This window comes from Lingula anatina, chromosome 2 (assembly GCF_051362555.1).
Source record: "Lingula anatina isolate TDL-2025a chromosome 2, LinAna3.0, whole genome shotgun sequence".
Taxonomy (NCBI): domain Eukaryota; kingdom Metazoa; phylum Brachiopoda; class Lingulata; order Lingulida; family Lingulidae; genus Lingula; species Lingula anatina.
The window spans coordinates 8042921-8061088 of record NC_141768.1 but is presented as its reverse complement, the minus strand read 5'-3'; the positions used below and the strand labels follow the sequence as shown (position 1 = coordinate 8061088).

The window sequence follows — 18168 nt, the reverse complement described above, 5'->3', positions numbered from 1 at the left end:
TACATCATGTTTCTCCACATACTTTGGGTCATCATCATCATCAAGTCCTTTATCCGTATTCTTTACATCATCTGTTAAAGCCTTTTCAACTACTTCAGGTTTCTCATAATACTTCAGTTCACCCATTTTACTCTCACTTCCGATTAATCCGTTGTCATCATCATCATCATCATCAGTTTTCAATCCTACCTCTTGTTCATAATCTTTCTCGACATACCTTTCATGTTTCTCCCCTTTCTCAACATCAGTTCCCTTTTCTACCTCTTGTTCGTTTATAGTCATTATGTCCTCACAGAGTTCATTCCCATCCTTTTCCTCACCTACATCATCGTCCTTTACAAGCTTCATCTGATTCATACATTCATCCTCAAAAACAGTTGTCTGTGCCTCGTCCAAAGTTCCCATCTCCATTTCTAATAATTCATCTACTTTGCCTTGGTTTCTTTCTTTAACTTCTTCTTGTTTCATTTCAGATTCTGCAGTAATGTCATTATTTTGTTGCTGCAAACTGCCATATTGTCTCTGTAACAAGTCTGCTAGCTTGGACAGGCATTCTACCAGTCTGCCGTTAATGTTTAAGTCCTTTTCAGAATCCCAGTCATCATCTTCGTACGCATACTCATCTTCAAAGTTGGATCCATAGTTATATCCCTCCCCCGCAGTGACCCTGGTCGAGCTCGCCATTATGTAGGGGTCCATGTTCCACCCTACCCAGGTTCTTCTAATATATTTCACTTGTCACTGATGCATGGGAGAGGGAATATAACCCCACAGACTCACATCTTCAGTTCCAAGTCTAAAAGTCCTTTATTAAGTCCAAGCATTCAGCCTTTATACACATTATCTACAGAGAATCTATCTGCATGCCACAGTGGCAGCAACTCATTTAAATACTAATTGCAATGCAATAGATAACAATTGAGGGCTTCTACTTTTAAGTTATATCAGTCCTACTTATCAGGTATACTTTTACAGAGGATGATAAATATTCATTCAAGACTGAAGTAAGGTGAATGATAATATGCTGACTGATTGTATAAACATAACATGTAAATGAGTGATTTCATCACATGCATTTAGTGGACCTTAACATATGCGCTTACTCCAGCTGGTGGTACAATTTCCAGAGGCGGTATCACCTCTCTGATCCTCTTGTTATGGAATGATGTGACGGGTATCAGCCAGTATCTTTTAATGTATTTCAGATATGCCCTGATGATATTCTCAAAAAAGCTGTCATATGGAGACCAATTATAGGTAAAAACAATTGTTTTTCTTTCTCTTAAAGCAATAATAACTCTTCCTTTGAGATTCAAAATTCCGCATGAAATACATTTTAAACAACGCATGGAAATATATTCTATCGTATTTTACCACTAAAACGGCCGTTATTGGAGTAAAACTAAAATCTGTGCTTGTCAATGGGGCTTTCGATGCCATTTTTCCCAGTCATCAAGGCATTCGTTGCTAATGACGTAATGGTGTCACGCGGATTCTCGCGTTCATTCGAGACCAAAATAACATGGCGCCAAACACATTAATGCGGACGCAGACGTAAGTTGCGAGTTTTTGTACAGTGCGTCGGATAACGAAAAGCCCAGAATGGCACACATTGTGGATATAAATGCATTTTTAACAAAAAGACGAATATATCTCATGAATCTTATATAGTGTTGTTGTTGTCTGCTTTTCCCGCGGTTTTAAGTAGGTCACCAGTGACTTTGCAATGTCAGAGAGAGCTCCGTCAGTTAAAATCTCATTAGAGATTTTAACAAAAAACCGTACGTTTAGGAAAAAAACCCTGGATTAACTTTGAATGCAGGAATGGGGTCGTTGACCATTGGTAAGTACGGGAAAATTGCCGTTTTTTCCAGGAAAATCCAATTTTTGGCCAAAACGAAGAGTTATTATGACTTTAAGTATATAATTATTAGTATTATTATTATTGAATTTACAACACTTCAAGCCATGGTGAGAAGTGAATGGTAAAAAGACATATTTACCACAGATCATGGATGGCACAACACCACTTTAATCATATGTGCCATATTCTTGATCAGTTAGTGATCATTGCGGTGTGTGTGTGTGTGTGTGTGTGTGTGTGTGTGTGAGTGTTCATTTCAGAATGGATTCTTGTGAGATTCATCAATTTCATATAATTACATATTAATGTATTGAAAAGTTTTATTGTCTTTCATATTGTCTTACAATAGCATAGTGTTAAGTCCTTTTCAATAATAGTATTTTTTCTTGAATTTAGTAATTGATTGTCCAACAGAAGGATTTTTGGAATCTTTGCTGAAAAACCAAGAGTTTCATCAGTATCAGAATGGAGGGAATCCAGAAAACACTGCAGAACTCATAATTCATTTCACACCTATGCAGATTTTTAGAGACCCACGGTACCAGGAATGGATTCAAAGGTACAACTTCATAATATCGGCAAACCTTATTTATAGTATGTATTATTTTCTTTCAATCACAGAATGAATATATATATATATATATATATATATATATATATATATATATATATATATATATATATATATATATATATATATATATATAGTGAAGGTGTTTCCTCGCGCAAGATTAACATCTTGTTAGCAGCATTGCTCCCCAGGTGTAAGTGAGTCAAATAGAAGTTTTTTGTCCAAGCATCCTTTTCCTAACCACTGAGTTAGGACAAAGGTGTAGTTACATGTACAATATCAATTTTATTTCATAAAAAAAGAGAAACCGTGGACAAACTATGGTAATAAAAACACAATCATTGAGAAGTTTATCTCCATGTGTTTGAAATTAAAAAAGGAAAAGTCAGTTATTGAATAGGAAGTGATAGTAAGCAAGCAACATTGTTCATAAAGGGACTCTTTAAATGCAACTTTTCACCAATCTGTCCTACAAACTGACAACATGCAAAAACGAGGCGTGTCGCCACATATCGAAACAAAAACCAGGTTTGGGTGGATTATTATGGAGGCAATACTACAGGGAACTGCAGGAATGCAGAGATTTGCTGATCTTGATTTTCTCATTGTGTCTTCTTCATTACGGACAGCAGTCGTTAAAATTGAAAGCGTTACAACTGACAAAGAGCAGCAGCATGCGACTCCTATTTATCCACTTGAAAACGCACCATGTGCAAACCTTGTGTATATGTGCCAGGTAATAACAATGACATAAAAGGCCAACATTCTGACAATTGAAAATGGAAATCCACATCTACACCATCTATATCGTAAGTAGCCGCTCGCCGGAGCACTCTATTGTTCATTTCTCCCATTGAGAGCGTTATCGTCAATGATATCTTGATCGTTTCATTGTCTGGAATCAGCTGACGTATTACCTTTATGTTTTAGCTGGAAAACGCGGGCACATAAGTTGACAAGCTTTTCAAAATAATGGAGAGTACCCATTTTCAAGTTTGACAAAATTTTCAGTGAAAAAAATTACATCAGCAGAAAATCCTCTCCCGACGAAATTTTCAAGACTGATGAAATTTTCCAAGACCGATGAAATTTTCAAGTTTTTATCGTCTGCGAAGTGTGTCAAAACTCCTTTCAGCTGGGGGGAGGGTGAAACAGTAAATTCGACCTGCAACCTACTTCTTACTTTGAAATGAACTCAACCAATTTTATAGCCCTGGGCATAAAGCTAATGCTTTCTTGATTTTCTGAATGCCCATGATACATACATATATTGTTAAGCATTATGAAATATGTAGTGACCAATTAAAAAAAAGCCATGTAATTCATGATTCTCAAACATACAGCTTTGCTATTCACATCTTTTGAATATCCATGATACTAAAACTTTCTTATTAAAAATTGGTGGTGATTCTTGTATGTTGTTCAGCATTATATGAACCCTTCTTGGGCAATGTTACCATATTGACCATTAAAAGAAAACCATGTTACTTATGATTCTCAAACTTACAGAAAAGTTGAAAGGATTGAAATACAGCTTGAATTGGAAAACAGACTTGGATTCTTTTTCAGAAAGTAATGCAGTTTTATTGAAATGTTCATTTCTCACATATTGGTATTTTCAATGCATGACCATGAAGTTGTATAGTAGTAAAATTTTATAAATCTCCATTTTACGTGTAGTAGATAATACAAAAATGATTATGCTGTTAAGCATTATGTTGTATTGCACCAAAACTGATGAAAACCCCATTTTCTGCATTGCCACTGTAAGCAGTATTAAAGGAAAACCATAGCACTTTCAAGAATGATTCTTATGATTAACATAAAGCTTTAATTGGAAAAGCAGCCCCATAAGATTATTAGTACCACCAGCGTCTACGCTGGCAGTACTCATGGTTTTAGTCCCGACCCGTCTTGTATGGCTCTGCCGGCTCCGCCGGCTCTGTAAGCTCCGTTGGCTCCGCAGGGTGTCGTGGGATACAAGTCACCATTACCGCTTCTCCTCCTAGACTGCATGGGCCTGTGTGCCCATCTCTTGGATTTCAGTCATGTATAATCTCAACTTGAACCCCTGGGTATTTTTGTCTCAGTCGGTGCATTGCCCTTGGCATGACACTCGTCGAAAGGCACCCTTGTCAAAATTTTTAGAAATTCAATGCTAAATATCTCCCATACCGAAGGAATTATGGGAAAATTTTCTATAGATGGCTGACCGAAAGTCATATGTGGAGATTTCAAATATGCCCTTGGATTTGACCTTTGACCTTTATTTCAAGGTCAAACGGGCCAAAAATTTCTAAAAATGGGAATTTTTTGCAAAAAATTTAATATTTTATGCCGATTTTCAGAAATTTTACAGATCTAACTTATAATATTATGGACAGGTATTACCCTGAGGGTCTTCTTTCATCTTCGTGAGTTTGGGGTCAATGGGGAATACCCGCTTTAAGGGTATGCCGCTAGATGGCGTGGGGGTGAAAGCAGTCCTTCTAAAGTCTCGCAGAATCTCGCTCAATGCTTTACACCAGAGTTTAACATGGAGCGTGTGCACGCGTCGCTGACAGTGAACCAACTCAAACGCAATTTACTTGAATGTGGTGCCATAACATCTGGATGCAAATGTGAATTGACTGAAAGGTATGTGTTTTCTTTTCATTTAGTGCTTGAAAAACACGAATGCTAACTATTTTCCTTGAAAAAATAAATAATTAGTCGAGGTGTGTGTGTCAAATCTGACATGTTATGTACATGTAGACTACTATAGGTACGAGTAGGCTTACGCTCATATTTTGTTTAAGTAGCACGAAAGACAAAGATTTTTTTATACTTAATAAATGAACTCATTCATTTTCTTTATAAGGTTACCCAAAGAAGGCCCGTATATTGGGGGCAAAGCCTGAAACTGTCGATTTCAGGACTCCAGGACAGCCAACTTCAAGAGCAGGATAAAATGATTACTTCAGGAATCTTACCTATCACTTCACATCAGCGGTAAAGATTGATGTAGCCACCAGTTATGCCTACCCTAAAGCTGACTTACAGGCGGCTGTGATGGACAACAACTATTTCCAAGTGCCATGAAAAGAATAAAGCATGGATAGAGGGAATGATGTAAGTGAAAACAGAGGTCTTTGAGAATCGGGCCCAAATATGAGATAGAATTATCAAACTAGGTGATGTGTGACATCATAGAATTATAATATTGTATCTAAACTATTTAATGCTGTAACCATCTACCATGCTTTAATGGGATATGAATATTTCAGGTTGAGGAACAAACAGCGAACACTGAGCATAGCAAGTTATAACAAGGAAAGAGCGCAATCTGACACAAGGAGAGACAATGGCGGATCACTGCTTCCAGATTTGGAGAGATAATTGCAGCTACAGAGAAGAAGTATATAAACAAAATGTATGAATCATTGTTGTGTCCAAAACCATTCCAGACACATGACAGTCGGACCCGGACCTGATTTCCCCTTTTTGGAATGTGTATCTCGTGCACGAATTTGGGCCTAAAGAAAACCCGCAAATACTATACTCAGTTAGAAGGCCAGATATTCATTACAAATCGCCCATTCTGCTATTTTGTTGTGTTTACATTCAAAGATCTGTTTGTGGGGTTGATTCATTCTGACACTGGATATTTTTCTACATGTATTTTGCCCAGGATAACTTTTTTTAATGAAAAACACTATAGGAAGTATGTGTCAGCTAGTTTATAGAAAGTACCCCTGTATGAAATGGTTTTAGCTGAAATCACAGTTTTGAAGTGCAATTTTAAAAAAATGTTTTAACTAAAATGAAATAATTTGGTGGTGCTATATTCTTTACAAAAAGTACTTGCCTGTTGATGCTGTTTTAATAATATTTAACTGTAATGAAAAAAACCTATTGTGCTATTTTGTAAAATATTTTTAGTGGGATGAAATAATTTGATAGTTGTATTTACAGCAAATAATTTGTTTTTTCTGCTTTTTAAAGAATTTTCAAAGTGATGACATAATGTGGTGGTTCTATTCAAGTAAAATAATTCATAAGTACTATTTTGTAAAAAGGAACAAAAAACTGTGTTCGTTTGTAAAATGTTTGCTTTATTTAATTTTTATTTCTTAAACTGTTACAAAAAGTTTTCCGTACCTACAGTAATCCATTGGCTGAGAAATTGCAGCTATACATTCAGGAAAGTAATAGCACAAATAAATTATCTAAGTATTACATGGTTTCATGGTTTTTACTATGGACTGAATAATTATTTTGTTTAAATAAAATATTTGGTTTTGCTACTTTTTAATGAATTTTCAGAGCGATGAAATAATATGGTGTTTCTACTCAAGTAAAACAATTCAGAAGTGCTATTTTGTAAAAAAAAAAAAAAAAAAAAAAAAACTGTTCATTTATAAAATGTTTTCTTTCTTTAAATTTTATTTCTTCAACTGTTACAAAAAGATTTCCAAACCTGCATTATTCCATTGGCTGAGAAATTGCATCTATACATGTACAAATAAATTATCTAACTATACCTAGTTTTATGATTCTTACGATGTACTGAATTATTATTTTAAATAAAACCAATTATTTAATTAACATTACCGGTCATGCTCAATACATCAATAAAAAAGGATATTACTTAATAACACAACCTTATACGGGTAGTAGGCTACCGGCACTTATGTATATTTACTGACAACTCTTCTGAAATTGCGGACATAAAAAAACGCACTTTGATAAATCATACTTCCTAGGGGCACTTTCTTGCTATGAAGCTCTCTTTCCGAAACTTTATAAGTTTTGCCAAGATCAATTAACCTTTCTCCGTGTATTCTTTTTGAGGCAACTCGTCTATCTTTAGGGGCCTAATTACTGTACTGTGCCTGTGCCAAGTTGTAACTGTCCCTTTAACATGCAAGGTGTGTTGACATGTAACCCTTCACTTCAAACGAAGCCCTGAATCCTCAGGAAAATTATTCCCACCTTGCCGACTTTAACATTCAGGTACACAACAATACTGAGGCAAGTTTATTAAGGCCAGTGCCACAGTCCAACACATGTTATTTCCAAAATGGCGACTGTGGAAGGACTGAATTCACACTAGCGACACCTGGTGCCAAGCGGGCTGGTATCCCTCATTGGTCCATTTTCACGGGAGTAGCGGCCATTAGATGCCAACACTGAAAACTGTCTCCAATTCTGGAACTGTTAATGATAGAGACCTCTTGTTTTTTGCATTTTGTAGAGCTTGTCAAGCGCAACACTGGAGGTGGTGTCTGTGTTTTGTTTTCGATACAGCTTAGGCATTGCACTATATATAAAAGTTCAACATCCAATATTTAGTGGTGAAAATAAAATGTGAAATACTACAAATTTAGCAGAGATACGCCCATAGTTACTATTGAACTTGAATGGGAAGACATATACTTGTAATTTAACTGTGACCTTGAAATTGGCCTCTGACCTACTTTTCACCATGAACTAAAATTTCCAGCCCTTATATCTCTTAAACTGGCAAAGATAGTTACTATTGAACTTCAATAGGAAGTCATATACTGGCTATCTAACTGTGATCCTGAAATTGGCCTTTGACCTACTTTTTATGATGAACTGTACTTTGCATGTTTTCTGGCCTATATATCTCTAAACTTGGCAAAGAAATGCCCATAGTTACTTTTGAACTTGAATAGGCAGTCATAAACTGTGACCTTGAAATTGACCTTTGACCTACTGTTCACCATGAACTGAACTTTGAATATTTTCTTGCCCCTCATATCTTCAAAACTAGCAGAGATATACCCAGTGTTGCCCATAGGTTTCCTCTTTTGTCAGCATATATGCAACACTGATAACACATTTCAAGGAAAACCAATAGGCCTATTGTCTAGAAAATCACTACCCATCCGAATGCGCTTACTCCAGCTGGTGGTACAATATCCGGAGGCGGTATCGCCTCTCTGATCCTCTAGTTTTTCTTGAAATTATGCAGTTTTTATGTGCAATGTTCATTTTTCACATTTTGGTTTTTTTGACTATCTGACTGTAAAATTGCATTGGGTAAAAAAAGGTGGTGATTATGCTGTTGAACATTATGTAATATTGCATCAAATATAACAAATACTCTATTTTGTGCACTATAGGGATTATTTTGTGCTTTTTTTTAAATAACGTCTTTTAAATATTTTTTCAATTTTATATCTATATCTATATCTATCTATCTATCTATCTATCTATCTATATATCTATCTATCTATCTATCTATCTATCTATCTATCTATCTATATATATATATATATATATATATATATATATATATATATATTGGTATTTTTTGTAACTCTCCCAGATCTATGCTAGGTACTTTTTCTGAATGTTCCTGTTACCTGTAGTGTATAAATAAATTTTTGTGGTGATAATACTGTTAAGTTTTGTGTTTTTGCTTTAATATTGACAATATAACCCTTTTTATTTATCATTTCTTTCTGCTTTGTCTGCGTATTTAACAGTTTGCAGTCTTGTTAAGTATACCTGAAAAGGGTGATATAAATTTTCTCGAATTCCAACTGAGTTCATATCAGAATATATACTTTTGTTGGTAACTAAATTGATGATTTTCCAATAAGTGATATTTTATCATTGCACATAGTATTTTTTATTTCTTTCAGGTTTAGTCCAGATACTAAGAATTTATACTTTGATGAAGAAGAGTCTATATCATGTGCCTCTCCTGTGGTATATGCACATCAGGCTTTAATAAATAAATTGGATGATGATGTTTTTCCTCTGCTTGCCAACCATCGGCATTTTATGGTATATTAGTTACATACTAATTATTTATTTGGTTTCCAATCTACAAAAAAGTTTGTTAAGGATATTGTTACCCTGTATTATCGTCCAGACCCAAAATTAGTTTTTTCCTGCATCTAATTATTCAATAATGCATCTATCTTTGTGATGATTTAAAATGATGGAAAAATCCTCGAAAATATAAAAAAACTGGCATTTTTTTTTTTTTTTTTTGCAATGTATAAGCCTAGGGAACTCAAAGCTTTAATCATCAATTTAACACCTTTCTATTTTGAGGTGAGATGGCAATCCATTTGGGGGCATAACTTTATCCGTGAACAAGATTTTATCACGAAAATTGTCACGAAGAGTTGACAAGGAGTTTATAGGCTAGAATCCCGTGCCATCATTTTAGTTTGAATGTTTTTGTTATGAAATTATAAGCCCCTAATTACAGATTTTCATCAAAGAAAGGCATTTTGCTTCATAAATGATAAAATCTGAACTAAGAAATTTTAAGAAAAATGGCTGGCATGGTTTTGGAGTCCTAATGGTGTCATTAGATCAGGGTTGTAATGGTGATCATGAAAAGGAAATTTGAGAAACCAATTTTTCAGTTTTTAACCCCAAAGTCACAATTATGATGTCACCCGTAATATGACGGGTAAATGTTAATTAATTTAGTCACTAAACACTGAAGATTTATTTATTACCCAAAACAATGTATGTAACGCAGTAAATAAGAAGTTTTGGGTACAGGATGACAATATCCCTTAGTATTATGTTGGTATGCATAAAGATCATCATGGAGTAATTTCCATAGAAAATCTTTCATAGTGAAGAAGAAAAATTATTTCAGAAGCAATGTCACATGCACCTTGCTGATTTCAAGTATATCTAACTGATACCATAATGGATGTTGAAACCTAAGGATTTTAGTTCATGTGTGCATTCATGGATGGAATTATGGGAAAAATTTCTACAGACGGCTTTCCAAAAGTCATATGTGTAGATTTCAAATATGCCCTTGGATTTGACCTTTATTTCAAGGTCAAACGGGCCAAAATTTTCAAAAAAATTAATTTTTTTACGAAAAAAAAATTATTTGCCCTGTTATTCAGACACCACACAGACTTAACCAATAATATTATTGGAAGTTGTTACCCTTCAGGTCATCTTTCATCTCCGTGAATTTGGGGTCAATCGGTGCATTTTCACAGGAGTAGCGGCCATAAGATACCGAAACCTGTCTGTAATTTGGGAACCGTTAACACTAGAGACCCATTCTTTTTTGCATTTTGTAGAGCATGTAAAGCCCAACACTGGTGGTGGTCTCCGTTTTTTTGTATTCCATACGGTTTTCGAGTTACGCTGTATCAAAAAGTACATATTGGTGGTGAAAGCAAAATGTGCAGTACGGTAATGGATAATAAATTTTGAACCCCAGAAAAAAAAAAAATATAAGGCTTGGCGAAGCAGACAACTTGTGGTCAAAAATGACATTATTTCATCAAATTTGAACTTCTCGAACTTCAGAGCACCTCCCATTTCAAGAATTTTGACCAAAATGACCTTTTCTTTATTTAAATTAATTTTTTTCTGTAGGAAATTTATGGCACATTATGGTAACTCCAAAATTATAACATTTAGTCCCTTATATCTCCAAAACTGGCAGAGATAGGTCCATAGTTACTATTGAAGTTGAATAGGAAGTCATATACTGGCAATGTAAATGTGACCTTGAAATTGACCTTTGACCTACTTTTCACCATGAACTGAACTTTGCAAATTTTGCTTCCCTTTTATCTCCAAAACTGGCAGAGATAGGTCCATAGTTGCTATTGAACTTGAATAGGAAGTCATATCCTGGCAATCTAAATGTGACCTTGAAATTGACCTTTGACCTACTTTTCACCATGAATTGAACTTTGCAAATTTTGGTTCCCTTTTATCTCCAAAACTGGCAGAGATAGGTCCATAGTTGCTATTGAACTTGAATAGGAAGTCATATCCTGGCAATCTCAGTGTGACCTTGAAATTGACCTTTGACCTACTTATTATCATGAACTGAACTCTGCTAATTTCTTTCTCTTTTAACTCCAAACCTGGCAGAGATATGTCCATGGTTACTATTGAACTTGAATAGGAAGTCATATACTGGCAATCTTACTGTGACCTTGAAATTGACCTTTGACCTACTTTTCACCATGAACTGAACTTTGCAAATTTTGCTTCCCTTTTTTCTCCAAAACTGGCTGAGATAGGTCCATAATTACTATAGAACTTGAATAGGAAGTCATATACTGGCAATCTAAATGTGACCTTAAAATTGACCTTTGACCTACTTTTCACCATGAACTGAACTTTGCAAATTTTGCTTCCCTTTTGTCTCCAAAGATACGCTGTTTAAAAAAGTACATTGGTGGTGAAAGCAAAATGTGCAGTACGGTAATGGATAATAAATTTTGAATTCAGAAAAATAAAACATAAGGCTTGGCAAAGCAGACAACTCGTGGTCAAAAATGACATTATATCATCAAATTTGAACATCTCGAACTTCAGAACACCTCCCATTTCAAGAATTTTGACCAAAATAACCTTTTCTTTATTTTAATTAATTTTTTCTGTAGGAAATTTATGGCACATTATGGTAACTCCAAAATTATAACATTTAGTCCCTTATATCTCCAAAACTGGCAGAGATAGGTCCATAGTTACTATTGAAGTTGAATAGGAAGTCATATACTGGCAATCTTACTGTGACCTTGAAATTGACCTTTGACCTACTTTTCACCATGAACTGAACTTTGCAAATTTTGCTTCCCTTTAATCTCCAAAACTGGCAGAGATAGGTCTATAGTTACTATTGAAGTTGAATAGGAAGTCATATACTGGCAATCTAAATGTGACCTTAAAATTGACCTTTGGCCTACTTTTCACCATGAACTGAACTTTGCGAATTTTGCTTCCCTTTTATCTTCAAAACTGGCAGAGATAGGTCCATAGTTACTATTAAACTTGAATAGGAAGTCATATACTGGCAATTTACTGTGACCTTGAAATTGACCTTTGACCTACCTTACGATGAATTCACTTTGATTGTACCATTTTAAGTTATATATATTTTTTGCATATTTTGAAAATTCTTGTTGATTGCATTTTTACAGCTTGTCAAGCACAAGACTGGTGGCTGTGTCCCTTACTTTGTGTATGTGGGGGTCTATACGAATGCGCTTGCTCCAGCTGGTGGTACAATATTCGGAGGCGGTATCGCCTCTCTGATCCTCTAGTTCATTGTCTTTTTTTTTCAACATCCACTGGTGGTAGCCTTTATTGTACAACACCAAATTGATTAAAGACATTTTAAAGTAAAGTTTTCAGGTTTGAAAAAGAAAAAAATTAATAATAATAATAATTTCTCAATTGGAATTTGTGTTCAAAAGGGTTAAGTTGACTTTGGTTAGAAAATTCCTAGAATAATCTATTTCAGCCTATTTTGCAGGAACTCAAACTACCAACAGACCCAGAAATCAATGAGAATTTTGTAAAAGCCACAACCGACTTGGTTTATACCTACAGACCTGCTGAAAAGAAGGGATTTAAGATGTAAGTATGAGGGGTATTATGCTTGATAAAAATGTTCTGATTTAATTCTGTACCTGCTTAGATAATGCAGAAAATAACCTTTGTCATGTAATGAGATAATGCTGTCACATTTTGCTAGTTCAAGCTGATGACCTAACAACAGTGTTTGTGTGTTAGGGTGCATTCACAGAGATTTAGATCGATACAGAGATTAAGATCGACCTAACTCCCTGGGGGTTCACACTAAATTGCAGTCAGCCGAGCGCGCACCATAGTTAATTACCACTTTACAGCTTTTAGTAGGCGGGACAGATGCTTAAGCCAACTAAGCTGACAGTAATCTAGTGAGACTCCCCACAGGGATAAATCGATCTAAAATCTATGGGAATGGGGTCTTAGAAATTGCATTTTAGAATTTGGGCTAATTTTCTTTGCCTGAACAGCAATTAACACAGATTTAACACCAATTTTATCATACTTATAAGTTCTACAATTTATAGCCTGGAATTAATTTTGAAAGACTCACTACTGATTTTATCACTGACAGCCAAAAGGTGAAATAATGCCTTTGTTCAATGGAACATCCTAATTAGGGGTGCATATTACATGAACAAAAATTTTAAAAGGAAACATTTTGTGGATCAAACTTTTTTGTCAATTATACCAAATTTCTTGATATCTGACTTAGTTATGGAGATTTTCTGCACCTGTCTTTTGGCTTGGCAGACAATCCTCAGGGACCATATCATACTCATTCATGTCGTTATAATAACATATTGCATTGTAGTCTACATCATTTTACAGAGTCAGAGTATTAAGTTTAGCATTTGTATTGTACTTGTCAATTAATATATGTCAACTCTAATTTGTAAAATTAATTGTTGCTTTGACTTTAAAAAGGCAATGGTTTTATTTCTAGAATGAATGATTCTAAAAATACTACCAATGGTGAAGTTTGGATAAGTTCTGAAGCCGAGAAAGTTCTAAAGGAAGTAAAAAAGAAAACAGCAACATTTAAAAAAGGTAATTATTTTCTTTTATTTGAATGATGCTATGCTATTTTTATGTACAAGTACCATATGTGTGAACATACGGTAGTTGCTCAAATAGTTTGAACAGTCTAATCAATCCGACCAAAAAATTATTTTCTAAAATTATTTTTTCTGGGCTGAAACATTTAGAACAAAAGTCAAAATCATGCAACAGAATTTTTTTGGTTCTGATTGTTCAACCATGTCATTGGAAAAGCTCAGTAAATTTTCAAGCCAGTGAATAGGTGCTGCATGCCTCGGCCCTTTATCACTTGTTCAGCTTTCAATGGTTATCGTCATCCCACAACTTCCAAATCATATTTTTGTTTTACTGTAAAATTGCTGACTGACTTTGTTTGGCAAAGAAGCAAGTTGCTTTCAAAAATTAGCATAATGCTAAATGGGTTTACATTTACAGTAATTATTCTCATTTTTGCACAATTTTGGTGACGTTCACCCCATAACTGTCAAACCATACTTTTGTTTTACATTAAATTTACTGTGTAGCTTTGTTTGGCAAAGAAGCAAAATGGGCATGATCAGTGTACATTTATGGTAATTACTCCGTTTTTTTTTTTTTTTTTTTTTTTTTTTTTTGCACAATTTTGGTGATGTTTGCCCCATAACTGCCAAACCATATTTTTGTTTACATTAAATTTACTGGGTGGCTAAAGAGGCAGGGTGGGCCAGTGTTTACATGATACGTGGAATACTTTTTTACCTTTTGTCTTCAAGCTTATGGAATACCCATGATAATTTTATTATAAAAAATTGATGGCCACCCTGCTGTTAAGCATTATGCTATATTGCATAAAACTTGAAGAAAATCCTATTTAGGACACTATTGCCATGATAACCATTAAGGGAAAACCATGTTACTTATGATTCTCAAACTTACTGAAAAGATTCAAAGGACTGAAGTGCAGCTTGTGTTGAATAATCAGTGTGATTACTTTCTGTTTGGTTGCAATGCAGTTCTGTATGAAATTTTTTACATAATCTTTGGAGCTTTACAGCTACAACGGGTGGTCAGCCTGTGGTCAGTCTGTAATTGTCCCTATTTTGTGCAGCTTTATTTTCTGCTTTTTGTGTGTACATTTGACAGCTTTGCTGCCTTGTTAAAAAAGCCATGGTCAACTTCAGAATATTGTATTACTTCAAGCTTACAGGAGCAGATAAACACCTTCAATAAATTTCATCTTCAATTCATTCTCCTTCGCCTATATTCCATGAAGCATACTATTTCCTTGAGTTATAATATTAGAATAATTCTCAATATTTCATAAGATACCTGCTGATTTTTAAACAGCTCTGTGACATATTGATCTGTACATTTGACAGCTTTGTTATCTGATATAGGTTAATTCATTTATTTATTTATTTATTGTTAGGAATCACAGAAAAGAAAGAATTCCCAGAAATTATTTTTCTTGGAACAGGAGCCTCGCGACCAAATTTGCGGAGAAATGTCAGCAGCATTTTAGTGCATCTTAGGTGAGGAAATCAACAAATGAAAATGAAATTAGATGCTGTCTATTGTGCCACAACACCAAGGATAAGAGATACAGTTAAAATTGTCTTTTGATACTACACTATGCTGTAATGCCTACAACCCCAACTGTTCAGAATTATGGGCTGGTCCTCAGAACCATGTCAACCTTAAAACTTTTTGTGTTTTAAATGTCTGTGCTTTTCAAGCCATATCATAAGTTCTTTGCTGAACTGATTGGTGTAATATTTTCCTACCTTGAACTGTATGTCATACATTAATTCTTAAGCATGTTAATAGTTTCATTATTGAACTAATTAAACATGTCAAAATGTTCTTTTGACATTTTCTGCATCTTAACAATATTGTTAGTTTCTATAATCAACTAACAACATTGTTAGTTGATTATGTAAAAAGGATGGTAAACATGTTATTGTGTATTGTGTAATAAAGTTTCAAAAATGGAAATAAACTCATATCATTGCAGTTTGTCAGATTCAATCATTCACTATGTTCAGAATCTTAGAATGGATCAAATTGCACTTCAAAATTGTTCTATTAAAATTTTTCCTATCTCAACAATTTTTTAGTTGATCATATAAAAATGACAGTAAATTGATTTTGTTTTATGTAAAAATGGTGAAAATGGAAAGAAACTCGTTACAGTACATTGATTGCTTGTTTACATATTCTGTACATATTGGCATTTTCAAGGTGTGACTGAGAAATTTCATGGGTCTGAAGACCTTTGCTAGTCACATTTTCTAAATATCCATGTTATCTACAGTGCATTATTAAAGATTGTTGGTGACTATGCTGTGAAAGCATAATATAATATTGCATCAAAATTGAAGAAAACCCTATTTTGGGTTCTGCTGCCATAGTAACCATTAAAGGAAAATATGCCACTTACCCTTCTCACACTTACATGAAAGAAGCATAGGACTTGAATACAGCTTAAGCTGGAAAACAAGTCTGATTGGTTAATTTTTTAGGAAGTTATACAGGTGTTTGTGAAACTTTCATTTTTCACGTATTGGCATTTTCACAGTGTGACTTTGAACCTCCATGAGCTTAAAGACCTTTGCTAGTCCCATTTTCTGAATATCGATGATACCTTTATTTTATTATTGAAAATCGATGGTCATAATGATGTTACACATTATGTAAAATTGCATAAAAGTTGAAGAAAACCCTATTTTGGCACTGCTGCCATGATGACCATTGCAGGAAAACCATGTTACTTACAATTCTCAAACTTACTGAATAGATTCATAGGCCTGAAGTGCAGCTCATGTTGGAAGATCAGTGTGTTTGTTTTTGTTTTGGAAGCAATGCAATTCTTTATGAATTTTTTATTTTTCACAGTCTTTGGTGCTATATGGATACAAAGAGTGGTCAGTCTGTAATTGTCCTCTTGGGTAATCACTAGCTAAGTTCAGAGGTATTAAGTTACTTGTCTAATTAAGTTTCAAGTGGCGATTAAATTAGATTACACATGTTGAGATTTCACTGTAAACTCCCATAGGTTTAGCTGTCTGCCAAATACAGTTTGTGAAAGTCTAAATAAACTGTCACATAATTAGGAATCAATGATAATTATGCAGGTAAATGCTGTTTAATATTGCAAATAAGTTTACCAAAGAAAAGACTATTCCGTGTAATACCAACATTAATGCTATAGATGAATAACAGTGCCTTATATCTTCAAACTCATTGAGCTATTCATATCATGTTAATACAGATAGATTAAAAGTTTGAATAACAGCTTTATTGGAATATTTTTGTTATGTTATGTTAAGTTTTGTTTTCAACCACTTGCATTTTCAAGATGTGACTTTTAACTCCCATTTACCTGAAGCTTTGCACATTTTCTGTATTTCCACATAAGCAATAGTTTTGGTGTTTATGCAGTTAAACATTATGTAATACTTTTATGCATTGTCATCATTTTTCACATATTGGGATTTTCTTTATGTGAATTTAAATTCTCTTGGTCCTGAATCTTATTGACCATGTTACCTGTTGTGCATTTAAATTTAGTGTTCATTGAGTGTGCTGTTATAAGTATTATTATTATTATTGCATCAAAATTGACAAAATGACCTATTTCCTGCATCTTTATTTTCTGCTTTGCTACCTTGTTCAACCTGTAGCTCTAATTATTTTTTAGACTCATTTTTCAGCTGATAAACTGGACATTTGATGACCATGTTCTAAATCTGGATGTAAATGGAAGTTATTTTTGTGCTAATAAACTTCAGCATATGGTTTCTATTCATATTTATCTAGTTTATTATTTTGTTACATGACATACCATGGCAAATACCTAACAGCCTTTAAGCTTCCTATTTCCTTTACTTTTTAAACAGTTTACTGTGTCCATACATGCTTTTGACAATATTAAATAAATGTCATTATACTTCAGTTCTGATGAAAGCATCCTGTTAGATTGTGGAGAGGGAACTTATGCGCAACTTGTCCGTTTCTATGGTGATAAAGTAGTAGATGTCATGGCAAAACTGAAGGCTATCTACATATCACATTTGCATATAGACCATCACATGGTATGTTATTTATTTATTTATTTAATGATAATAATAAGAAGAAGAAGAAGAAGAAAAAGAAGAAGTAAATGCAGTATTTACTTGCACATATCTCTAATATTAAAAAAAAAATATATATATATAACTTCTTACTTATTGGATGCTTAATTGTTTTTATGCACAGACAGATATGTCTGTACATATTACTGTCACCTGTCTCTTTTATTGTTGTCACTGTCCCTGCTGTTGTCCTCACCATTGTTACCATGCACTTTCAGTGATAACACGATAACTGGAAAACCGTT

The 18168-nt window shown here is 34.1% G+C and overlaps 1 protein-coding gene and 1 long non-coding RNA gene across 6 annotated transcripts in view; both read left to right on the top strand.

Moving 5' to 3' along the window:
• LOC106161191 (zinc phosphodiesterase ELAC protein 2) overlaps positions 1–18168 on the top strand; it is a 72037-nt gene that overhangs the window by 36263 nt on the left and 17606 nt on the right. For all 5 annotated transcript variants that reach the window (XR_015333061.1, XM_087005785.1, XM_087005784.1 and 2 more), the window contains 7 exons: positions 1206–1257; positions 2261–2423; positions 9092–9236; positions 12715–12818; positions 13717–13820; positions 15220–15322; positions 17746–17884. Coding sequence is in view for 4 of the 5 variants with exons in the window: in XM_087005785.1 (XP_086861911.1) it covers positions 1206–1257; positions 2261–2423; positions 9092–9236; positions 12715–12818; positions 13717–13820; positions 15220–15322; positions 17746–17884 (810 nt within the window). In the remaining variant the exon portion in view is untranslated. The remainder of the gene's footprint in view (positions 1–1205; positions 1258–2260; positions 2424–9091; positions 9237–12714; positions 12819–13716; positions 13821–15219; positions 15323–17745; positions 17885–18168) is intronic.
• On the top strand, positions 2620–6718 carry LOC106158643 (uncharacterized). The gene is made up of 3 exons (XR_001237934.2): positions 2620–5072; positions 5296–5546; positions 5702–6718. It is a non-coding gene; the product is annotated as an uncharacterized LOC106158643 (long non-coding RNA).